At 38.5% G+C, this 25893-nt stretch overlaps 1 protein-coding gene across 1 annotated transcript; it reads left to right on the forward strand.

Moving 5' to 3' along the window:
• Positions 1 to 21302, forward strand: hspa9 (heat shock protein 9). Its single transcript, XM_077531297.1, has 16 exons — positions 1 to 311; positions 1269 to 1327; positions 3037 to 3124; positions 5366 to 5547; positions 5624 to 5748; positions 5851 to 5924; positions 8094 to 8200; positions 9136 to 9298; positions 9388 to 9480; positions 13418 to 13627; positions 13708 to 13935; positions 14033 to 14255; positions 15938 to 16032; positions 17783 to 17875; positions 19442 to 19582; positions 19829 to 21302. The coding sequence occupies exons 1-16, from the start codon at positions 231 to 233 to the stop codon at positions 19922 to 19924; spliced, it is 2058 nt and encodes a 685-aa protein (XP_077387423.1). The 5' UTR covers positions 1 to 230; the 3' UTR covers positions 19925 to 21302.
• The last annotated feature ends 4591 nt before the right edge of the window (positions 21303 to 25893 follow it).

Here is a 25893-nt window from a genome sequence, read left to right on the forward strand (position 1 = left end):
TGCATGGTGTAACATGTGTTGGATAATTCCAGAAGGTGCGTCGCAGTTCTTTAGCCTTTACTGACTACCCACCGGTCTTGTGATTGCCAGTTTGCCATCAGTACTAGCATTGATCAGGACCTGGCTCTCGAGAAGACACAAGGCAGCGATTTTTGAATATTTGTCAATATTCTCCACTGTTCAACGGTTTCAACTCGTTTTGTTACATTTAGTTAGCCGAGCTGTCAAAAATGTTGAGCGTTGCCAGAAGCGTTTCAAGGACTCTGCCGACAAGAAAGTGCGCACGAAATGTGTCATCTCTGCTAACAAAGGTGAGCTTCTCACTCATGTAGACGACATTAGGATATACTCTCCGTCAATTGCGACTTTTGTCAGGCCACTGCGAGGTTTAATGTGTTAGCGGTTAGCTTGAGGCTAGCTTCTTCTCCCGACTTTTTAGCACGCCATTTGGCATTCGGCCGTCACGTGGAATGAAATATATTTTACACAGTCGGTGTGAATTTCACTTGTACTAATTTGTGAAACATTGGTTTAATTATTGCTTGCTATGAGTGAAAGCGTTTTAAATGCTAACGCCGGCGCATGACATTTCGCCGGTTGCGTAGTTTGGTAATGTAAACTGTAATCCTTCTTAATTGTCTTAAATGTTAGTTGACGCTTGCAGTTTTTAGTAGTGAAATTAGCCTGTGTTTTATGCATCATCACTAGTCTGTGGCAGATGTGTGGACTCGTTGACCTTCAAATGGATGGCCTCCTCCTACCAGCTGCAATATCCGTCCAACACTAACACAAGTGGTCTCAAACAATGTGGGTCCAAGGACCTCTTATCAAGGAGAAATATATTCAGAACCTCCTTAATTACCAACCTAAATATTAATGACGTGTTAAATATAAAGGAACGGTAACCAAAACCAATTAAATCAAATTGAGTATTTTATTCATTGTCACAGGTTGTTGTGCACGACCAGTGTCACTTCCACTAACATACAACATGGCTGCAAACACAGTACAGTTACCTATTTAACGATTTGATCGTAGTCCTCAACTATTCCAACCGCTGAAGTGATTGTTTAAAAAAAATAAAAGCAATTAGTGTGTCTAATTCTGTCAACGTAACAAAAAACAAAAAAAACAGAATCATTCATACATTTCAGATATTGAATGACATGCATGGATGCCAGATTTATTTTGTATGTCCCAATCATTTTAGAACATTTGATTGGTCCAGAAGCCTTGCTCTTAGAAATTACATTGTGATCTCTCCACAGGCTCACTGGAGTGGCTTCCAATCTGATGCTCTCAGAGCCCTGTCCAGGAGAGACTATGCGTAAGTATATTTAAATGAATATTTATGAGGGCTCTGGATATTATCAACAGTTAAAAAAAAAGATATCATATGCGTATGTCAATAGAACTACTTCAAAACATTGCTAGTCAATGTCACCTTTTTTGATCATTTGTTGGATTTGTTCATTTGTTTTTTTTAGTAAGAAGTGTAGTTAAATATTGGATTAGGGTTTCCCCCAGTGTCGTGTAAGCCAGCCTGGTGGCCCACCAGGCTAAACATTGCTCCCCCTCAATCAATGAACAGTAGTCACCGCATGCTGCCGGCTTCCTTGCGCACTCACTTTTCCTAACAAGTAATCGCTGGATGTCATTCAGTCAATCAGCGCTGAATACATTTTGGCTCTTGCCGTTCGGTGTCTGATACCCACTACTGCCCCACGTAGACGTTGTGAAAACACTGAAGCTGGCTGTAAGCACATAAGCTAGTGTGTTGTTTAGCCAAAGTTGCGGAGGTGTCATGATTAAATCTGCCTACGGGTACACAGATTGGAATTAACAGAAAAAGTTAATTACGCAAAAATACCTGTAGAGGGAGGCAAAGCAATATAAACACCAGCTCGAACCACAAGTCAGGACACCAAACTTTCTTCTCATTTTGTTTTAATTTTGATATTTTTAATACGTCGAAGAAGGCGGCAAAGAAAAATGGTGGCCTTGACAATTTAACAGTTTAATTTTTAACAAGGAAGGATCTAAAGTCTTATAAAATCCACCATAATTGTACCCACACTGCCCCCAAGAGGCCAAAACGCATAGGAACAGTCAGTATTTGTTCTTACTCTTTTTTTTTTCTTTTCCTTTTTTTTTTTTTTTTCTGTTGCTATTATTTTTAGTTTATTCTATTATTATTTGTAATTGTCCTTTCAAGTTAATAAAGTTGATATTTCAAGGGTTCAAAGACTTTCTTTTCTCAAAATCCCAGGATGCAAACGTCCAAGATTATTATTATTTTTTTCTTGCACATTTCCACGACATGGTACGAAATACAATCCCCGAGATCCCAGGTTAGCCCACTAAATCACAAGACTTGTGAAAATAACACAAGATAAAAAAATTATAAAAGAAAAGGTTAATGCTTTACAGCATTTGTAAACAAGTAAGAATTGTTTTATTAGTGACACATAAATCTATACAATAACCTTGTATACTTTGTGAATTTTTTTTTATATGGACTTGTCATTCAAAGCAGAGAATCTTAATTGCGAAAGTTTGTGCGGAATTGGCACCCATTGGAAAGGAATTTATGCATTATATATTAATCGGCAGATTAATCAGTAATCTGTATTTATTTATTTTCCCTCTGCCAATAATCTATCGATATCAGCCTAAAAAAAATGCATATTGGTCGGGCCCTATATTTTAATATATGTACAAAGGAAAAACTTAAACATAGTTGTCCTTGTCCGCTGCTATGGTAAAGGGTTTGCATGGTGCTATGATCATATCTGAACTCATTCATACTGCACACTTTAACAGTTAAATTTTATTGTGTAGCAAGTGTTTCAATGCATAGGAACCATGTCGGGTGGTTCATAATTACATAAGAGGTGAAAAGACCAAACTCTCCTTCAGATTTCACTTTTTGTGGGCTGCGATAAGTGAGGGAAGACAGTAGCAATAATTTGGAGTAAAAAAACACGTTTTCGTTGCAAAATGATGACGTATGAACGATATTTGGCTCGTTTGCAGGTCCGAAGCCATCAAGGGGGCAGTCATTGGAATTGACCTGGGAACCACCAACTCGTGTGTTGCTGTCATGGAGGGTAAACAAGCAAAGGTGATACCCAATATCTCAGATCTGGTGTTACATGTACAGTGGCATGAAAAAGTATCTGAACCTTTTGGAATTTCTCACATTTCTGCCTAAAATCACCATCAAACGTGATCTGATCTTTGTCAAAATCACACAGATGAAACAACAGTGTCTGCTTTAACTAAAACCACCCAAACATTTACAGGTTTTCATATTTTAACAAGGATGGCATGCAAACAATGACAGAAGGGGGAGGAATAAGTAATTGAACCCTCTGCCTAAGGATACTTAAAGAGCAATTGAAACAAATTTTTACCAAACAATTTAAGTCAGGTGTGTGCCCAATCACTGATGAGTGACTTAAAGCTGCCCTACCCACTATAAAACACACACCTGGTTAGAATTGTCTTGATGAGAAGCATTGTCTGATGTGCACCATGACTCGCTCAAAAGAGCTGTCGGAAGACCTGCTATCAAGAATTGTTGGTTTGTATAAAACTGGCAAAGGATACAAAACCATCTCTAAAAGTCTGGATGTTCATCAATCAACAGTCAGCGAAGTTGTGTACAAATGGAGAGAGTTTGGCACTGTTACTTCTCTCCCAAGGAGTGGCCGCCCACCAAAGATGACGCCAAGAGTTCAGCGCAGACCACTCAAAGAGGTAAAAAATAACCCTAGAGTGTCTGCTAAAGACTTACAGAAATCACTGGCACAGTCCAATATCGCTGTGCATGCATCAACTATATGTAAAACATTGGCCAAGAATGGTGTTCATGGGAGGACTCCACGGAGGAAGCCACTGCTGTCTAAAAAAAACATTGTGGCTCGTTTAATGTTCGCAAAAAGGCACTTGGGCACTCTACAGAAGTTTTGGCAAAATATTTTGTGGACTGATGAAGCCAAAGTTGAATTGTTTGGGAGGAACACACAACGTCATGTGTGGAGGAAAAATGGAACAGCTCACCAACATCAACACCTCATCCCCACCGTGAAGCATGGTGGAGGGTGCATCATGGTTTGGGGCTGTTTTGCTTCCTCAGGGCCTGGACAACTTGCAATCATTCATGGAAAAATGAATTCAAAAGTTTATCAGGATGTTTTGCAGGAAAACCTGAGGCCGTCTGTCAGACAGTTGAAGCTAAAAAGAGGATGGATGCTGCAACAAGACAATGATCCAAAACACAGAAGCAAATCGACTTCAAAATGGTTTCAGAAGAACAAAATACACGTTCTGGAGTGGCCAAGTCAAAGTCCAGACTTGTACCCCATTGAGATGCTGTGGCATGACCTCAAGACAGCGATTCATGCCAGACATCCCAGGAATCTGACTGAACTACAGCAGTTTTGTAAAGAAGAATGGGCCAAGATCAGTTCTGATCGATGTGCCAGACTGATCTGCAGCTACAGGAAGCGTCCGGTTGAAGTTATTGCTGCCAAAGGGGGGCCACAAAATATTAAATGTGATGGTTCAGTTACTTATTCTTCCCCCCTTCTGTCATTGTTTGCATGCTATCCTTGTTAAAATATGAAGACCTGTAAATGTTTGGGTGGTTTTAGTTAAAGCAGACACTGTTGTTTCATCTGTGTGATTTTGACAAAGATCAGATCACGTTTGATGGTGATTTTAGGCAGAAATGTGAGAAATTCCAAAAGGTTCAGATACTTTTTCATGCCACTGTACAGTATGTAATCCAGTTTGGGGAATGTTCTTTGGCACATTTACATTCAACATCGTAGCTAGTCAAAATAGCAATCTAAATATTTAAAAAAAAAAATTGAGAGAGCGATAGAGTATGTTGGTCTGTTTGATCGTTAGTATATCTTCAGAAATATTTGAGTTCATATTTTGTTTTTAGTTCATGAGTGTGGATCAAAACTTTTGTAGCTGATGTTGATCATTTTCATAAGGTTACATTTGATACAGGTGTAATTAAAAAAAAAATCAATTCAATCTGAATAGTTGACCTTTTTAAGGACCTTGCTTTTTTATGATTGCACAAAGTGACATTTTGCAACGTGTTACTGTTTTAATGGCAATATAGAAATATTACGCTTAAATGAATTACTATCTTGGGGTTCAGTTGGTTTTCTTCAACGTGTGAAGCTGGAGTGTCATAGACTCGCTCCAAATGAATAGTACCTTGAGATAACTTGTAAATGGGAACTATAAGAATAATACAGATTTTATTTGTGTGACTGTCTCCTCTGCTGTCATGATGCAGCACGATGTACATGAGTCTATGTAACATGTTCTTTCTTGGCAGGTGCTGGAGAACGCAGAGGGAGCCAGGACGACTCCATCAGTCATTGCCTTCACCGCCGAAGGGGAGCGTCTGGTCGGTATGCCCGCTAAACGCCAAGCTGTCACCAACCCTCAGAATACGTTGTACGCCACCAAGAGACTCATCGGCCGCCGCTTCGATGACGCTGAAGTCCAGAAAGACCTGTGAGTAAGAATGTGCAAATATATGGGATGATGAATAGATCACATTTGCTAATGTAATTGTGTTTTCCATCAACAGGAAGAATGTGCCCTACAAGATTGTGCGTGCTTCTAATGGTGATGCTTGGGTGGAGGCTCATGGAAAATTGTACTCCCCCAGTCAGGCTGGAGCCTTCGTCCTGATGAAGATGAAAGAAACGGCAGGTAATGGCTGATTTTTCTCAGAGGTTTGTTGTACACAGACAACAGACACTTTTTGATCTGCTGTTTTACAGTTTTTTTTTTCTTTCTTTTTTGTGTGTACAGAGAACTACCTGGGAACTAAAGTGAAAAATGCTGTGATCACAGTACCAGCTTACTTCAATGACTCTCAGAGACAGGTTTGCGCACAAATACTTACATTGTTGCTGTTAAACGTGCTTTAGGAAGGGACAGTCTTTAACTTTCTTAGTAGACAGCATGTATGAAAGTTATTTGTTGCTTCCACTTCGCTAGTGTGACTGTAAATGTGTCTTCTAGATGTAAACAAATGTCACTGTCCCATGCGAGTACTGCAAACTTGTCTGAATGGATCAAAATGCACCTAAACCTACCTGGTCCACAGTACAAAGCCTACAAACTGTAATATTCATTTAGGTGCAGAACACGTTATGATGCGTAGGTCGACTGAATCTGCTTGGGAAATCCTAATATTTTTTTAACACCCAATCCAGAATTATTTATTTTTTGAGTATGTGCTGATAGTCTCGATCCCATACTTTAGCATTGCACTAAATAAAAGAGTGCATACACAATCATATTGTCTCCATTGTCCTAATGTTATTGATTAAAATAAAGTATTTCAACAAGATAACCTTATAATATGGCTACATTTTTGCTGAATTTCCAATCATGTGGGTCATTGCATTATTTGTTTTGGTGCACCAAAAGTATATAACATCATATACAGTAGTTGTTTAATGTACAGCACTTTGTATACAGCAATGCCGGCTTACTCATTCACTGCCTTTGACAAGTATACTTGTCAATTGTATTTTTTAGAGCGGTGCTAAATGGGGGCGAATCTGAGCATGCTCCACTGTAAATATCAAACTTGGAAACAACTTTACTGATGCCCAACCACCGGTAGATGACATCATTGCCCCATTTTATAGGAAATAAACACAGTTTCAGAGTCCATGGGAGAAATGGCTGTATTTTGGCAAACCTACATTTTTCTGCTGTCAATTATAAAAGAACGGGACGGGACAAAAAAGTAGGGAGTCTATTCTGTTATTTGGTAGATTCGGTTTATATATAATTATTGAATGTAATATCACGTGAGTATTGGAAATGTAAACATTTTCTATAAAGACTGGCAGTGAATGAGTTAAAGGCAAAGCAAGTTTTTGTATAGCACATTTCATACACAAGGCAACTAAATGTGCTTTACACAAGGAAAGACAACATAAGCATCAACAAACACAGTACAGTAGTTAACATTCAGAGGAAGAAGCGTAAATAAAAGTACCGGTAGGTTACAAAATTTACTAAAAGAACATACAATGACAATATTAAAACATTATTCAGCAAACTTTAAAACATTTAGCATAAGGAAGTTTAAAATAATAATAAAAATAATTAAAAAGGAAGGGGAAAAAAATTGAATTAAAGCTGTTTGAAAGTCCTTAACTCTTTCACTACCAGCCATTTTAGAAAATTTCAAAATTTTCAATACCCGCGCGATATTACGTTCAATAATTATATATAAGCCGAATCTACCAAATGACAGAATAGAATTCAATACTTTATGCCCCGCCCCGTTCTTTTATAATTGACAGTAGAAAAATATAGGTTTTCTAAAATACAGCCATTTCTCCCATGGACTCTGAAACTGTGTTTATTTCATATAAAATGGGGCAATGATGTCATCTACCGGTGGTTGGGCATCAGTAAAGTTGTTTCCAAGTTTGACATTTACAGTGGAGCATAATCAGATTCTTCCCATCTATCCCCACTCTGAAAAATTGTAATTGACAAGTATACCGGGAGTGAATGAGTTTATCAAAGGTATGAGAAAAAAGCAAAGTTTTTAACCTGGATTTAAAAGCATTTACACTCGGGGCTGACTTCACTTCTGTTGGTAGCCTATTCCATCTGTGTGCAGCATAATAGCTAAATGCAGCTTCACCATGTTTGCTTCGAGCTTTGGGTTCCACTAGTTGTAGAAGTCTGTAGATCTCAGAGCCCTGCTGGGTTTGTACTCAATCAGCATTTCTTGGATATATTCAGGACCCAAACCATTTAGTGATTTATAGACGAGTAGCAGAACTTTTAAAATTGATTCTTCAGCTGACTGGGAGCCAGTGTAAATCCTTAAGTACTGGAGTAATATGTTCTGATCTTTGTTTTGGTCAGAACTCGAACTGCAGCGTTCTGAATGAGCGCTTTTATAAATAAAGTTGAGTTGAGTCTGTGAAAGCAGCAAAATTAATGTTTGGATTATCAGATGTATTTAATCCTTGTCATTTTTCCCATTTCCACTAATTGCTATATTCGTGTGTATTCAGGCTACCAAGGATGCTGGCCAGATTGCTGGATTGAACGTCCTGCGTGTGATCAATGAGCCCACAGCGGCTGCGCTGGCCTATGGCTTGGACAAAACCCAGGACAAGATGTGAGTAGAAATGTTTCTAAACAAAATGTATAAAAAGTCAAACCATAAAATGAAAATATTCAGTTTTTTATGGAGTCGTAATTAGCTAATTTTTAATCAAAAAGTGCCAAGACGGAACGAAACGAGTAGGAGCGGTTTCATCATTTAATTATCACTTCATTTTCCAAATTACAGGCAGGGGGCCATTTGTGGTCCGCCATCCATTTTTTAGCGGCCCGTGGCATATACTAAAAATGATTTGACAAGGCCAGTTACAAAAATATTAATAAAATAAAAAAGGGTATAGGTGGGCAGAGTGATAGTGTAAAAAATAATTGATGCCACTAACACTAATTGGTTTATATACTTGAGTTTTTCTAAATATGTAAACAGAAATTAACTATTTAAACAAAAAATAATTATGCTTCAAAACAGTGTGGTAAATTAAGAAAATGTTCATCTTGCTAAGCTTGCTTTTGTTTTGTTCTGATTATGGAGCTGGGTTTCGGCTGCTGTTGAGTGCAGGGATGGATCTGGTCTCGTGTGCTACAAGGCAGAAGCCACTCCACCTTATCTTTACAGAAAGCTGTTATGTAGCAGTTTATCAAATTAAGCAGAATGTATCAATATACAATTGCTTATTTGGTTGATTTGAGCACGTTTAATAAATTAATAAAGTTGAAGGATTTCAAAGTGACTCTTCATCCATCCATTTTTCTGTTTGCGGGCCCTCATACAAATAAGTTTGGACATCCTTGATTTAACCACAACATTTGACCTTTTACACTGACACAGATTTAACAAGTACAAACAATGATTTAGTCTTCATTTAATCACGCATTTGGGCTGTAATCTTATGAGAGGTGTGAGGGTCATAGTGGATATGAAAGTAATGTAAGATGTCTTCTTCCGCTGGACTTGAGCTTCCCAGTAAAACTAGCTTCTCTGCTTTCCAGTATTGCCGTGTATGATCTTGGTGGAGGTACATTTGATATCTCCATCTTGGAGATACAAAAGGGCGTTTTTGAAGTGAAGTCCACCAATGGCGACACCATCCTTGGAGGAGAAGACTTCGACCTGCCCCTACTCAAACACATTGTCAAGGAATTTAAGAGAGAGGTGATTAATAGTTGACCGTCTTGAAAATGCAATGGCGTCATGGGTTGAAATGCTCGGTGTTAATAAACTTTGTTGTTTTGCCACCTCAGTCTGGTGTGGATCTGACGAAAGACAGCATGGCCCTCCAGAGAGTTCGAGAGGCGGCCGAGAAGGCAAAGTGTGAGCTGTCATCCTCACTGCAGGTAAACGCGCGTCATTCAAGGAAATGACAGCTCGGCAGAAAGGTTTCCACTAGGTTTAAAAAGTGTGAAATTTGAAAATCCAAAGTTAACTTTTAGTTTTTAGTTTCACATTATATTGTTTAACGTATTAGATTAAGTAAAATCTATGAATGCTCCAAGCACATTTGAATGTAGTACTACTACGAGCTGAACACAAAACTCTCTACTATAATCACATTTCCCACAATTTTTTTTAAACATTTAAAACAGGATTTTTTTCTTTCCAACTTGAGTTTTGTTACCTAATCCCAGAAGTATTCTGATTAGGCCTGTACGATATACTGTTTGAAGATCGTGATTGCGATGTGGGCATGCGCGATAGCCACATCGCGGACGTGCAATGTTTTAATTAATTAATTAATTAGTTAACTTTGAACAAGCAAACTTTTGTTTTGCTTCATAAAAGCAGCCATTTCCTCCGCGCAGCCTGTCTCGCTCTCCCCCTTCCCTACGGCTCACCCGCCCCTCCACCTCCACTCTCACAACTGTCTGCTCTGAAAACACGAACAGGCGACAATGGCGACAAGTAGGAGAGGAGACAGCGATAGAAGCGACAGTGGATTTAGTAGAAAGTCAACATCGGAATTATGCAAGTATTTCGACTAAAAAAGAAGATCCTCTGCCGACAGTGTTTCACCGTTGTTGCCCAAACACCATCCAAACAGCGCCGACAAATCAGACTTTTTACCTGGCGAAAGACATGGTGCCATTCATTCAACACCGTAACTAAAGAGGGTTTAAAAAAAAAAAAAAAAACGATTCACACGCTCGATAAGCGGTATGAAATGCCATCAGACAGACAATGCTGCAAACATGGTGAGGACAGCTGCCTTTTAAATGACTTGACCAGGCTGCTTCTTGCAGTTGATATTATTATTATTATTATTAACATTTCAAATGGTTAATTTATGGGCCAAACAAATCACATTACATTTAAGATGAGACTTGGCACCTAAAAAGTAACTTGTTCTTAGACAATTTTAATCTATTATAATACTAATGATGATCATAATTATTTAGAAATCAGACAAATATTTGTGATAAGATATCGAGTTTTTGCATTGAATAAACCAATAAAGGAGTAGTTCGCCACCAAAATGACTTTTTTTCTATTGATTACTCATGCCATGGAGACTTGAGTATAGTACAGCCAATTTTTTTTTATTTATTGATTTATTTTATTTATTTATTTATTTATTTATTTATTAATGCATTTGTCACATTCCTAACACAAAAATTTGATTTGGCGGGAAAAAAAAAAAAAAACATTCATTACAATGGAGACTGAATGCAATGCACATTTGATATTATATAAATACAATGGGGTCATGGCAAGTTAAACAAATTCTTCCCAAACAGCTATTCAAGTCATCTGGTGAAAATTCTTCCATTTTTAACATATATATATATATATATATATTAGGGGTGTTAAAAAATCGATTCGGCAATATATCGCGATACTACAGCACGCAATTCTCGAATCGATTCAATAGGCAGCCGAATCGATTTTTTAACATCCATTTTTGATGAAAAAATATTCAACAAAACGTCTTAACTTTCACACCTTCAGCATGGAAGAATGTTATATTAATGGAACATTAAGCCTTACTATTTTATTTCAATGCTGTTCTAACATGAAAAAGGTTACAACCTGTTTGTTAAAATACAGTGGATCACAGTTATAACACTGAAGTTTGAGATCAATAAATAAACTTTCATACAAATCTTAGTGTACATGTACAAGTTTACTGAATGGTATTTTCTAAATTGAGTAAAAAAAAAATCGTAACAATCGACTTGTAAATTCATATCGGGATTAATCGGTATCGAATCGAATCGTGACCTATGAATCGTGATACGGATCGAATCGTCAGCTACTAGGCAATTCACACCTCTAATAAATAAAAAATAAATATATATATATATATATATATATATATTTATTTATTAGGGGTGTGAAAATATGAAAATGTATTATTTATATATATTTATTTATTAGGGGTGTGAAAATATGAAAATGTATTTTATATATATATATATATATATATATATATATTAGGGGTGTGAATTGCCTAGTACCTGACGATTCGATCCGTATCACGATTCATAGGTCACGATTCGATACCGATTAATCCCGATACGAGTTTATAAGTCGATTGTTGCGATTTTTTTCATTCAAATTTAGAAAATAATAATCAGTAAGCTTGTAGAGTGTAAGATTTATATGAAAATGTATTATTTATTTATCTGAAATTTCAGTCTTATAGAGGTTGTAATCTGTTTCATGTTTGAACAGCATTAAAATAAAATATTAAGGCTTCCATGCTCAAGGTGTGAATCCTAAAAAAAAAAAAAATCGATTCTGCCGATTATTGAATCGATTCGAGAATCGCGCGATGTAGTATCGCGATATATCGCCGAACCAAGATCTTTTTCCCCTTTTTTGTGGTTCAAGTTAAATATACAGTGATACCTGACGAACGCTTTCGCTCACGAACTTTTCGCCTCACGAATATTAAATTCGCGAGAATTTAGTCTCTGCTGACGAACTACTTTTCGGCGGACGAACCAAACCACGCGGTCGAACAGCACCACGGTGGCGGCCACGAGAAGCTGACGCACGCTCACGCCGTCCCAGTTCGTCACCCCCTTTCTTTTAGTGCGGACGCGGTTTGTGTTTGATAGACATTTTGAGTGTACTTTTGCTATTATGGGACCGAAAAAGACCCCACTACAGGCTAGTGTTAAGCCTAATGCTTACCAGCGAGGGACGGCGATTCGGCGGCGCGTTTGCATTGTAGTCAATGGAGTTCGCGCCACTAAAAAAAGCGAAAGTGCCATCACGTACCTCAAAAAAGGAGAAAATCGTGCCACGGCTGTTTAGTCCCAGGAAAGAGGTGAAAGTAGTTGGCTCCGGTGAGCACGAAAGTGCGAATGAGCGACAACCGTTCCATAAACAGCGGTGAAACGCTCGCGAATGAAGTAAGTCTACCATTGCTACTATCCTTAAGAACTACCATCACAAAGTAAAATAAAACAACTTTATTATACAGTACAATTTATTTCTTTAATTACAATACAATAGCACATTTATTATACATAAAATAAGGTATATTTTTGTGTAGTTTTAAGGCTTATTTAGTAGAAAATTGTTTTATAGGGACCTGGGAATGGATTATTCTCATTTTAATGGTTTCTTATGGGAAATAAATGTTCGGAAGAAGAACTTTTTGGCTTACACACACTCTGGGAACCAATTAAGTTCGTGAGCCGAGGTATCACTGTATAACCAACTTGAATACTGCCTTCCTATTGAATATATTTCCGTGGCAAGTCATTTTGCCTTTTTTCCAAATTTTTGTTTTGTGATATCTGTTTTAAATTTCATTCAGACTGATCTTAAAATTTGATTGGGTGGAAACCTTGCACGGGCTTTGTTCAAAGGCATCTATCTTTTCTTAAATGCTGTTGCATCATTCAATCACTCCGTTAACTCTTTGACCGCCAAAAACGTTTAATAATGATTAGTAAAATCAGGATGTATGCCGCCATAAACGTTAAATGACGTCATCTATGTTTTTTGGTTTTTTTGTTTTATCAATGTTAAGTGCAACATCTTAGTGCAGCGCTGCCTTTTCAATGGGTTGTGGAATTAAAAACACCAACTATGGCCAGTAGATAGCAGCATTGTGACTCTTTTCAATGGGCTGTCGGTGTCTGGAATTACAATGAAACATGATGGAATCTGATGAATGCCTAAACAGCGAAATCGGCTGGAACTGTGGGGGTTGTTTTGTTTTGATAACGCGTGGCAGTTAGAGTTAATGTCAAAGAAGTCATTCAGGTACTTTCCGAGCTGGGCTGTCGGTGTAACTTAATTGTTTGCTCTCGCTTTTAGACTGACATCAATCTTCCCTACCTGACCATGGACGCATCCGGGCCCAAACATCTCAATATGAAGGTGACCCGTGCTCAGTTCGAAGGCCTTGTAGCCGACTTGATCCGTCGTACGGTCGCTCCTTGTCAGAAGGCCATGCAAGATGCAGAAGTGTCCAAGGGTGACATTGGAGAGGTGCTTCTGGTTGGAGGCATGTCACGTATGCCCAAGGTACCCAGTGATATGTTTTCTCGCTCTTCCCTGCTCTGCTATAACATTGACAGAGGCGTAACACAGTCTCTCTCTTTTAGGTCCAACAGACTGTTCAAGACCTGTTTGGCCGCGCACCCAGCAAGTCTGTCAACCCAGATGAGGCCGTTGCCATAGGAGCGGCCATCCAGGGTGGCGTCCTGGCAGGAGATGTCACAGATGTGCTGCTTTTGGATGTGACGCCACTGTCGCTGGGAATTGAAACTCTGGGTGGAGTTTTCACCAAGCTCATCAACAGGAACACAACCATTCCCACTAAGAAGAGCCAGGTGCAGACATTTGGACGGACTGCATGGACACATTCTGATCTGAGCCTTGTTCATCTTGAAACAATGACACCGCAATGCCGCATTTCTTCCCGCTCAGGTTTTCTCCACAGCAGCAGACGGACAGACGCAAGTGGAGATCAAAGTGTGTCAGGGTGAGAGAGAGATGGCGGCAGACAACAAGGTGCTGGGTCAATTTACCTTGGTGGGACTCCCCCCTGCCCCCCGTGGTGTTCCCCAAATTGAGGTCACCTTTGACATCGACGCCAATGGCATCGTCCACGTGTCCGCCAAGGACAAAGGGACAGGCCGGGAGCAGCAGAGTGAGTTGTTTCCCCGTTGCAAGTCTTCAAGTCCAATCGCAGTATAAACAAACAACTGTGAAGATGGTTCACACTTGATATTTATGCACATAATCAAATTCAGCAAGAGTTCACATTGAACGTTAAAGAGTTTAATAGTTAAAGGCATGGGCTGAAGTTTTTTCCGTTGTTTATTAACACAATATTCAACTCAATTGACACTTGAGGAAGCAGCCAACCAGGAACGAGCTTGAAAGCAACCCCACCGATTAGGAACATGCTTTCGTAGGGCCGAATCAAATATGTCGCGGAAACAGTCCACCAATTAGGAGTGTGCGTTGGCGCAGCAAAATTTGCATATGCCGCTTATAGTAGCCTGACTCCGTTGTTTGGCTGGAAGGAAAACGTTGAGTCTCCGCAAAGAAACGTCCCTGGACAGGCCAAAACAAATCATTTGGACCATACCTTTAACCAAACTAAGGCTATTTGCGGCCCGCCATCCATTTTTCAGTGTCCCGCGACATATGCTAAAAATGGCATTTGACTCAGTTCAAATAAAATAAAGCAAAAATATTTGGAGATGGTCAAAGTAAGAAGGGAGGGTGTCGAAAAACAGGTGCCATTAAAGGTTATTTTAGTTAACTAAAACTAATGAAAAAACTAAAACTCAAAAACCAATATTGTTACCGAAATAAAATAAAAACGAAAATGCTTTTTAAAAAATGAAAACTAACTGAAACTACATTTTATGTTTACAAAACTAACTAAAAGTAACTAGTAGCAAACATGTCATTCGTTTTAGTCTTTGGTTATTAATTTAATGCATGAGCCTTTGGGGATGATTTTAAATGTGATTTTTAGTAGATTTATTTTGATATAAACCGGAATAATGACGTTTGAAAGTATGTCACACAGAAGTGACGTCATCTAGCAGCAGCCAATGGAAAAGCATCTTCAAATGACGTTGCACCCATGCTGTTTTTTAAATATTGCGCCCAAGTAATAAACTTTCTTTTTTTTTTTTAACTAATACTAATACTGAAACTAACAAACTAAACTAAAACTAAGCAAGAACTAAACTAATAAAAACTAACAGAACCACCCTGAAAACTAATAAAAACTAACTAAAATGAAAAATTCCAAAACTATAATAACCCCACTGCCATATTACAAATAAATTGGTTTATATACTGTAGCATTTTTCTAAATATGCAAAAGCACAAATAAATTATTTGTACAATTTTTAGGACTAAACACAATTTCTCTTCATAACATTATGTGGCCCTTGCGTCCTTCTGATTTTCTGTATGTGGCCCTCAAATGAAAAACCTTTAACCTTAAAGCCGGCCTCATCTTTTATTTCTTTATTTTTTCCCCATCCAAATTGTCGTACGCTAGCCAACACAACGCTGCATGACCCCTCCAGCACTCCACCCCTCCGTACCCCCAAGAAACTGAATAGAAGATATATAATATATTTTTAACTGCGCAGTCACAGTTAAGTCGGGGCTCTTTGTACTCATCTGGGCATTGGAGGAGCATGCATGATGTAGAAAACGCTTTAATAGTAACATTTTCAACTCTGCAATGTAGCTTTAATGAAAAATAAAGTCATTAGTGCGTATGTGTCATAGTATTCCTTTGTTTCGTTTAAAAATGGGATTTACAAACCTAATCTGTGTTGCTTGTTTGTTTGCCTGCAGTTGTTATCCAGTCATCAGGAGGTCTGAGTAAAGATGACATTGAGAATATGGTGAAGAATGCTGAGAAGTATGCAGAGGAGGACAGGAGGAGGAAGGTGAGGGCCTCATTTTGAAGGGGTGATGAGCTTGAAGTGATCATATGTCATCACAAGATTCTTTTGGGGGAGTCTATTATGTTCAGCATTGGGAATAATGGTCTTAAATTAGTACAGCATTAATTTTGTCATAGCGCAGTAATCGAATGAATTTGCCCGTCAGAGCAACTCTGTTAATGTTATGTCAATGTAACGCATCACGTTATGCAATAAACATGATGGCACGGCAATATCACCATCTGCAATGTCACATTACAACACCGTAACAAGTGGTTACTTCAAAGAAATAAGCATATTCTTAAATTCATCATCTTCACATCATGACGAGGAAGGAACACGGCTTGGAGGTCATTGTTTATTGTGTGGTCCACAGTCATGGTTTCATCAAGTGTACACAATCTTACTCCATACATTCATGGTGCAAGCGGGAACTTAAAATAAAAAGCAGTGATTAAAATGGTGTAATTATTAAAGTAATACTTAATTTATTTAGCCCATTATAGCAATAAAAAGTTAATATTTTGCCTATAATAAATTTTATATTTTCATTATTTTTAATGTACAATTAGTACCTTTAAAAATGGATTTTGCAACTTGCTGTCGACTGAAAACCACATCACAAGGGCTCAGGTAACCAATCACAGCTCAGCTGTTTACTAGGTTTGATCATGTGACATTCACAAGCTGAGCTGTGATGGGTTAACAGCCCTTGTGATGTCATTTTCAGTCGACAGCAAGTTGCAAAATGTTTTTAAACGTACTAATTGTACATGAAAAATAATAAAAAATATCAAATTTATTATAGGCAAAATATAAATGTTTGACTGCCAAAAATGGCTGAATAAAAGTAAAGTATCTCTTTAAGATATTTTTCTGCCATTTTGGTTTTTATGCAAATTGATGTTAGTGACAATTGCTCCAATTGGCTGTTAGCTAGAAAATGCAAATTGGTTGTTAATTTTCATCCCCCTCCAGTTATCAAACCATAGTACAGAGGCTTAACATACATATATTGTTGTTGTTTTAATGCAGAAACTCTTTTTCTCCGAACAAACATACAGTTTGCTGACTGTGTAAATACTTCTTTTTTGGGACCATATAGTAGGTGTGTGCAAAAAAATCGATTCATAAAAGAATCGAGATTCTCATTTATTAATCAAATCGAATCGATATTAATATCCAAAAATCGATTTTTATTGAATGAAAAAGAAGGGGAAAAGGCAGTTGTAGCCCACATGCTGTGTGGGCTTTTTTTTTTTTTTTTTGTGGAAAAATGAACTTACAATACAAAATTAATAAATGGTTTTGTTTTTTGTTTTTTAAAAAGACACTTTAATGTCTCTATTTGTCATTTTGTCTTGCAAAGCAGACTGGAGTAGATCATGACAATGTTGTGCATATCTGAAAATTGAAGCAGAAATCATTTGTCAATCAAATAATTTTGGATCGAAAATCGATTCTGAATCGAATCGTAGACCCAAAAATCGTAATCGAATCGAATCGTGAGACAGTCAGATTCCCAGCCCTAATATATATGTGCACGTGATTCGCCAGAATAATATGACAGTTTACTTTGTTGAGTAACTACTTTTTGACCTATTAACATGCTAATTTTGACACCCCTCTTCTGTTTATTCTGGCATAATCAATGAACATAGGTTTAATTGAAGTAACTTGAGTATTAATTAAGGTTTTGATTTAATCATATCTATGAGTGGTGTAACAGACTTGATCTCATTGTGTCTTCTAGGAGCGTGTGGAGGCTGTAAATATGGCAGAGGGCATTGTTCACGATACGGAGTCAAAGATGGAGGAATTCAAGGACCAGCTTCCTGCTGATGAGGTACATCACACTTGCAGTTGGGGTGACTTGTATCTAGTTTTTGTGTGTGTAATCACAGCTCACAATTTCATATACAATCTGAATTATTTACTGTGTCATCAAGTAGGGATGTCACGAATAGGGCAATATTGTGATATTAAAACTTCCACAATATCGTCGTCATGTTCATAATATTTAAAAGGAACACATCTGTTTAAAAAAAAAAAAGTCAGATTGATTTCCATTTGTGCAGTTTTAGCACCCTCTAGTAGCTAATTTATTAGTGCAATGTAATTTTCATTAGGGATGTTTTGGCCTTCTATGTTTAAAATCTATGCTAATTGTCAGATGAAGGGGAACCTAATTTGCTTGTGAAGCGATCAATTGGTGCGTTTCCTTTACCCTTTTTCGCAAAAATAAAAGCGATATTGTACTATTTCGATAAAGCACAATTTCGAATTGTCGGTGTTTCCATTGAATAGAGTTTCGCTTCTGAGGCGCAATTCTCGGAATGTCCCGTCTCGCGAGACCTCGCTGTTCTGTAGGAGGGGCTCATGATGTTTACGGAAGACTGACGCCCGGTATAGTTATATTACTTTAAAAACACTCACCCTCGTCGTCATCGGGCGGTTTCGGGCATTTAGTGGTGGTGGTGTTGTGTGTGTCCCTCGGCAGTCGGCAAGCAGTTCTGACACGAAAGCGAGTGGCACCGTACTTCCTACTTCCTGTAATCCTAAAATGTTGTTGTTCCCATGCAGAAGCTGGGTAAAAGGCGGGTTACAAATTGTTAAAAGTTTCTGATGTTTTCTGCTAAATTAACCAGACATGGCAGGACAGGATTTCAAGCTCTCCTCTCCTTCAACTTTTCGAAGGCAGCTCTCTCTCTTTTATGCTCATGACGTGCAGTAGCCGATACAAATCACTTCAGCATGTAAAACTAAAATACAAACCCGAAATTAATAATTCTTAAACCAAATAGTAATTACAAGTTTAATAAAAATACACATAAACAATGTGTTACATTCCTTTCCTCCGTGACCGGGCGGGTGTCACATGACTACTAATGCACACAGTGTTTCCATTACACTTTTGCGAAATACTTCTTTTTCGATACGTCTCAAAAACCACCTCATGAGAGCGCAAAAACTTTTTTGCGATATTTGAGTTTTTTCGCAAATCCGGTGTTTCCATTACCAGCTTACTTTTGCGAAACATGCCTTTTGCGCAAAACTGAGGGTAATGGAAACGCACCTAATGTGTGCTTGCATTAGCAGTGCCTCAATATTATTAGAGATTGGAGGTGGTTTATATGCATTGCTGTTATCTACAAAAGCACAATATTGTTATATTTTTTTTTAAGTATAAGCTCTTTTTTTCTTACAATATTGTGATTTTTTTTTTTTTTTTTTTTTTAAATCGCCAACTCCCCCCCATTTACAGTAAATGCAGTATTGTATTATGAAGTCTGGCGACTAACATAAGCAATGGCATGGAGGAAGCGTGCTGTGTAGTGAAGTACGCGTGGGCACAGGACATGTGGCCAATTGAGAAACGCGAAGTACAGCTTTTGTAACTCCCTCCTTGCAGTGCACCAAACTGAAGGAGGAGATCACCAAGGTCCGAGATATTCTTACCAACAAGGAATCAGAAACCGGAGAGAACATCAAGCAGGCGGCCAGCAACCTTCAGCAGGCGTCACTCAAGCTCTTCGAAATGGCCTACAAGAAGGTGTGTGCAATGCTGTAGTCAACCCTCGCTATTTGTTTGTGGGTTTAAGGACCAAGACCCGATGCATTTGTGCTGTTTGTTAAATAACACTCATACAAAATACATAAAACTTGTATGAAGCAGATGCTAACACTGAGGAAACATGTTCTAACGGTCAACCGTACGAGTCCAAGTTGTGTAAATGGGATGTTGCAGCCAGATTGCAAAAGTATGACGTGTTGTGCATTTTGGCTCGTCCTCCTGCAGATGGCGTCAGAGCGCGACAGCAGCAGCAGTTCCACTTCCAGCTCCAGCTCAGAGGATGAGAAGAAAGAGGGCGAGAAGAAAGAGGGCCAGCAGTAGACTTTTGACATTGCACTGCGTGTTTGTTGTCACTGAGTTTGACAACAGGACTGTTGGGGAGGGAGGGAATAGGAAGCCCATTGTGAATGTGTGAATGATGTGAAGCAAGCTTATGGATGGATGGATGGATGGATGCATGAGTGTTGATGTAGATTTATTTAGGCGTTCAACTGAATTCTGGGCAGGAGGGTTACAATTATGTTGCTGTCTTTTGTAATAATAAAATCGGCCTGGGACTGGTTGAACAAAGTGTGCTTTGTATTGTAACCTGGATTGAGACACAGATGAGCCTCATGTTGCAGTCCATCCTTGATGAATCCTTCCCTTATTGTCCAGCAGAGGGAAACATTGATCTGCATTTTAAAAGTGATCCCCATCCATCCATTTCCTTTGTGTTTAGCTCCATTAGGGTTGCAACTGTGTGGGGTACACCCAGAACTGGGTGCCAGGCAATCATAGGGACCTTGTAATGTAAACAAACATGAAACTATTCGCGCCAATGGACAATTATTGAGCTTTGTGGTGTTGAATCTCCAATTAAGAAATAATATGCATGTTTTGAAATCAGGTTCATTTGAGTTTTTGAGTATTCCTGCACACAAATTGTGAACTCAGACCAGTCTGAATTATTCATTGCGTAGAAGTAATCCAGCCGCCGAGTATTTGCATGATTTAGAGTACTGCACTATTTGTTACGTTAATGAGCTGATTTTCCCAATATGGATTAAATGTGTATTTTTTGTTTGTTTATTTTGTAATCATTTTTCATTTAATAATTGGTTGAATAGCAAAAATGGACATTTAACATTGTTTCCGATAATTTCTAATAATAAAATTTTAAAATGAGAACTATTTTATTAATAAAATGGTTTTTAATTCAATAAAACAATTGGTTCATTAATTAACATTGTAAAATCACAGTAATTGTTTTAGTTTTGTTAATAAATTTGAAATACAATTTAAAATGGTTATGAATTATTGGTTAAATGTACTTTTCATTCATGTGCTAATGAGTCTAAATAAAACTTACTAAATGCCTTCGTTTTAGAATAAAGTTTTTAATTCAGTATTTTTACATCATCTACAGATGGCCTGGCCAAGCTGTTCATTTAAAATATATTGTAGCACTTGAGCACCAATTATCGTAAAACTGCTAAGATTAATTTTGATGTCAATATGTAATAAGTGGGTGGCTCCCCCTGCAGTAAAATGTTTTGTTGGCTGTTTACAAATGTTAATCTTTTCTTGAAAACTTAACGTTATGGTCAACAAATCAGCAACACATTTGTAAATAAAGTTGTGTGAAAGATATATTGACTATTAAATGAATAATCAATTGTTAAATGTCAGTACTAATAAAGTGAAGTAAATATTTGTATTTTTTTTGTATGAGTTTTTTGTTTGTTTTTTTACGATATTGTGATCTTTTTTAAATATTGCCACCCCCCACAGTATCGTGATAATGATCGTATCGTCACCTTCATATCATGATATCGTATCGTGATGTTTGGATATCGTCACATCCCTAAGTGCAGCCAGAAGTTTTTTCAGTAGGGTGGCCAAGGTCACACACTTAAAGGGATCGTTCGGATTTTTGGACATGAATCTCAATTTCATCCTCACCTCCAGTGTGTGCGATCAGCACTGACTTACCCCTGACAGCGTTCTGTGACACGAGTTCTGGTCCGGTGTTGGACGAGAGGAAAATAGTCCAGCAAGCTGGCTGGGGTCACGGAAATAAAAGTGTTTTTCTTATAAAAACAATTTGTGTTCAAAAGAGTGATACATTTCCATCACAATACTCTTTTTCTGAAAAAAGTCAGACGCCATTACCGCCAGGCACTACTTTTCTGTTCGTTCCTATCACTGCGCGTCACCCTGTAGACAGCTAATCGACGCGCTGCAGACAGCTGATCCTTCAGCCTTCGAAACGACAAACAACTTGTAGATTAGTGCGCGTCTATCAGCTGCATGTCGGGCGCCGCGCAGTGATACGAACAAACAGAAAAGTAGTGCCGGCGGTAATGGCGTCTGACTTTTTTTTTTTTTTTTTTTTTTTTCAGAAAAGGAGTATTGTGATGCAAATGTATCACTCTTTTGAACACAAATTGTTTTTAGAAGAAAAACGCTTTATTTCCGTGACCTCAGCCAGCTTGCTGGACTGTTTTCCTCTCGTACAACACCGGACCAGAACTCGTGTCACAGAACGCTGTCAGGGGTAAGTCAGTGATGACCGCACACACTGAAGGTGAGGGTGAAGTAGAGATTCATGTCAAAAAAATCTGAACAATCCCTTTAACATCACCGTGAGCATACTACGACTCGTTTGATTCAGTCAGAAGTCAGATTTGTTCTCGACCTGAATCATTACAATGTCCGAGTTCAGGGGGAAACAACTCCTAACTCTGATTTAAGAGAATGTTGAACTTGCTTGCTGGAATATAGTGCAGATACTCAGAACAAAGTACTTGTAAACAAGCAATTTAAAAGTCATCTTCCCTTTTCAAAATAGTGGACACTTTGTCTTGTCAAGGGTTTGTGTTGTGCTTTGCCAACCCCAGATAAGCATTATTCATTTTAGGGAGTTGTTGACGTAAATGCCACGTTAATCCGTTTGAGAGATAAAGCTTATGGAATTAAAAGTGAGGCTGTGAAATGGAAGAAAAGCACGGCCGTTCATTGAAATGTTAACACAATTCCTCCTTAGATTTAATGGCGTGAACTGACTATAGTCATGACTTATCAGCTCTTTTGTAGATAAGTGCAGTGTTATATAAGGACAATAAGATGTTTGCAGCAGCATTTGCTCCACGTAAAAGTTGTCCGGAATGAGCATTTGGAAGCACTGAGGTATGAAATGAGCTGGGCAAGCTGCTGGTGTGATGCTACAGTCAGGAGGACAGCTGAGACAGAGGTCCTGACGATTGACAGGCACCAGCTTAACCTCACGTCTGCTCCACATCCCAGCGAACAAGGCTGCCAAGCCACAGGAGTCGAAGGTGCGTGAGTGGATGTGAGTGATGGCTGATGTGCTGCTTACTAAACAGGACTTCACACGCATGCTCCTTGCCAACATTAAGTTGTCGGGGAAGGCTTTTGTTGACGTTTCAAGGTCAGACGGAATAGAGTCCAGCAGGTAGCAGAATAAAAAACAAAAAACAAAAAAGGTAGCAGCATTTTCGGCCATTCGTTTTTCCTTTTAAAACAGGAAAACTGTAAACGAATCGATTTCTTTTTTTTCTTCTTTTTTTGTTTGTTTTGATGTATACGGACAAATAACGGGAAATGAGTCGTCTCCCGTTTTTGTTAAAAAAATAAATAAATAAATGAAATGAAAAACGGGAAACGAGCCATTTCTGATGTTCTAAATTATGTGTTTATTTAAGCACAAATCGGGAACTGAAATGTGGACGTAAACTGTCCCCCCCGCAAGCTGGTTTCTCCTTGACCCGGAAGCCATTCATCTTTTGCAGCTATGTCACGACTGCTGCTGCAGTGGCAGCTTGCTGCCCTCTAGTGTCTATTTCGAGGCATTTGTCATCGTCTCGCAGAGTAAAACGTTTCCCACCCCCAAACAAAATATGACTCCATCTGCTCACCGAGAATAATAAATATTGTGTATAAGTGTCTTTCGAAGTCCGGAAGAATGGGCGCCAACAGAGGCCTCGAAATAGACACTAGGGGGCAGCAAAATGTCGTTGCAACAGCAGCATTGTTGTAGCCGCAAAAGATGAAAGGCTTCCGGGTCTAAATAAACTGCTAAATAAACACAATAGAACATCAGATAGGGCGGCACGGTAGTCGAGTGGTAAGCACGTCCGCTTCCCAGTTCTTAGGTCTCCGGTTCGAGTCCAGGCTCGGACCTTCCTGGGTGGAGTTTGCATGTTCTCCCCGTGCCCGCGTGGGTCTTCTCCGGGTTCTCCGGTCTCCTCCCACATTCCAAAGACATGCATGGCAGGTTAATTGGGCGCTCCGAATTGTCCCTAGGTGTGCTTGTGCGCGTGGATGGTTGTTCGTCTCTGTGTGCCCTGCGATTGGTTGGCAACCAGTCCAGGGTGTCCCCCGCCTACTGCCCAGAGCCAGCTGAGATAGGCGCCAGCAGCCCCCGCGACCCTTGTGAGGAATAAGCGGTCAAGAAAATGGATGGATGGGTGGAGAACATCAGATAAGGGCTTGTTTTCTGATCATTTTAATTCTTTTTTTTTTTTTTTTTACAAAAACGGGAGACGACTCGTTTCCCATTATTTGTTCATATACATTAAAACAAAAACGGAAATCTGTTTGTTTCCCGTTTTCCGTGTCCTTGCTTCAGAAGGAAAAACGAATGGCCGAAAAGTACACGGACCCAGAACGTTGCTCTTACGAATTAAGCGAATAATGAACGTCTTGTGACATTATTGTCATCGCCTTTTTTTTGTAAAAATATTACATGAAAACACCATATCACATTTGTGGAGTGTTGTGCTTGTTTTATGTTTGTTAGCTAATTAGCTAATTAATGACCATCTTGCATAATGGCAAATAAAACACAAGAATATTATAATCCAATGAGTGTGCCTTAAATTCCACCATGCACATTTCACATTGTGTGTGTGTGTATAGCGTGCTTCTAAATCCACTCTCTATATAATGCCTTGAAAGAACTTAACTTCTGGGCTATAAAAATAACATTGACCTGACATGCTGTAAAATAATTCCTATTTGGGTGATTTACAAAAAGAGCAAAACACAACAGTATACTCTGTTGTAATAATTATACGAAATATATAATTATATGCTACCCGTTTGGTGCTTAAAAGAGAGTCCCTACTTGGTATACAAACAGCTGCTGGATGATACTGCCACTCACATTGGCAGCATCATTATAACATGTCCCAGGGATAATTGTGTGCTGGCTGTATATATGCGTTTGTGGTGATTGACAGCTCCAGTCTGCCGCGCCACTCACCTCTCCTTTGACTTTTTGTACGAAGGAACTGTCAGAGTTTAACGGCACACTCACTTCCAAGGCATGCGCTGACAGTATGAAATACGTTTGGCAGGAATTAGACTTCAATAGCATCTTGTTACTATTTTCAACCCTCAAAATAAAAATGGTTTGTTTTGGCCTGCTAGGTCTTAATCTCTTGAAGCACATTTATTTTGAGGAACATTTAGGAGCTTTGTGGCTATTTGAAAACATACTTCATTTCCAGGTCTGGAGTAAAACAATATATAATGGTTTCAAAGTGATAGCGCAACGAAAATTCTGTTTTTTAATTTTTAGGGCGCCTGTAGCAAACGAGGTCCCTATTGTTTTTATAGGGATTATTATTATAATCATTATTAGGGCCTGAGCAGCGAGTTTTATTTACACAGTTTATTTTTAGTTTGTTTTTCTTTTTTACGAATATTCCCGCTTGTGCTTTTCACCGAGATTTGCCATACAATTAGGAGGCATATTTATCAGTCTAAGACCTATAAATAAACATAGTCCGCCATTTTAAATTTATTTAGGGAATTGCGCGCCATTTGGTGGCCGACAGGGGCAAATGCAGCACAAACGAATGCTACAAAGACAAACACATAAATACAAACTGAAAAACACAAACACATAAAACAACTCCAAACGAGAAACGCTGCAAAACACAGGGATAATGATGCAAACAAAAAAAAAACTCATAAAAACATAAATGCAAAACACACACACACGCGCACACACACACACACAAAAACAAACGACTGCAAGTAAAGAAAAACACTGCAAGAAAGAAATGCTGCAATTACACAAATGAAGTGAAAGCAAGCGCTATAAACGGCAAAAACAACTGGGAAAAACGGCACACTAAAAAGACAATAGTTGAACAAACCTATGACTAAAAAGAAAATTGTTGACCAACTTAATTGAATTTCTTCAAGTGGTAACACATGATTTAATTAAGTTAATCCAAAATTAATATATAGGTCGCTTGCACATGTCGTCACTTCCG

This window comes from Festucalex cinctus, chromosome 9 (assembly GCF_051991245.1).
Source record: "Festucalex cinctus isolate MCC-2025b chromosome 9, RoL_Fcin_1.0, whole genome shotgun sequence".
Classification (NCBI taxonomy): Eukaryota; Metazoa; Chordata; class Actinopteri; order Syngnathiformes; family Syngnathidae; genus Festucalex; species Festucalex cinctus.

Coding starts and splice junctions, on each gene's coding strand:
- hspa9 (XM_077531297.1), top strand. CDS start 231: ATGTTGAGCGTTGCCAGAAGCGTTTCAAGGACTCTGCCGACAAGAAAG. Junction 14,256..15,937: donor GACAGGCCGGGAGCAGCAGA/GTGAGTTGTTTC, acceptor GTTTGCCTGCAG/TTGTTATCCAGTCATCAGGA. Junction 16,033..17,782: donor AGGAGGACAGGAGGAGGAAG/GTGAGGGCCTCA, acceptor TGTGTCTTCTAG/GAGCGTGTGGAGGCTGTAAA.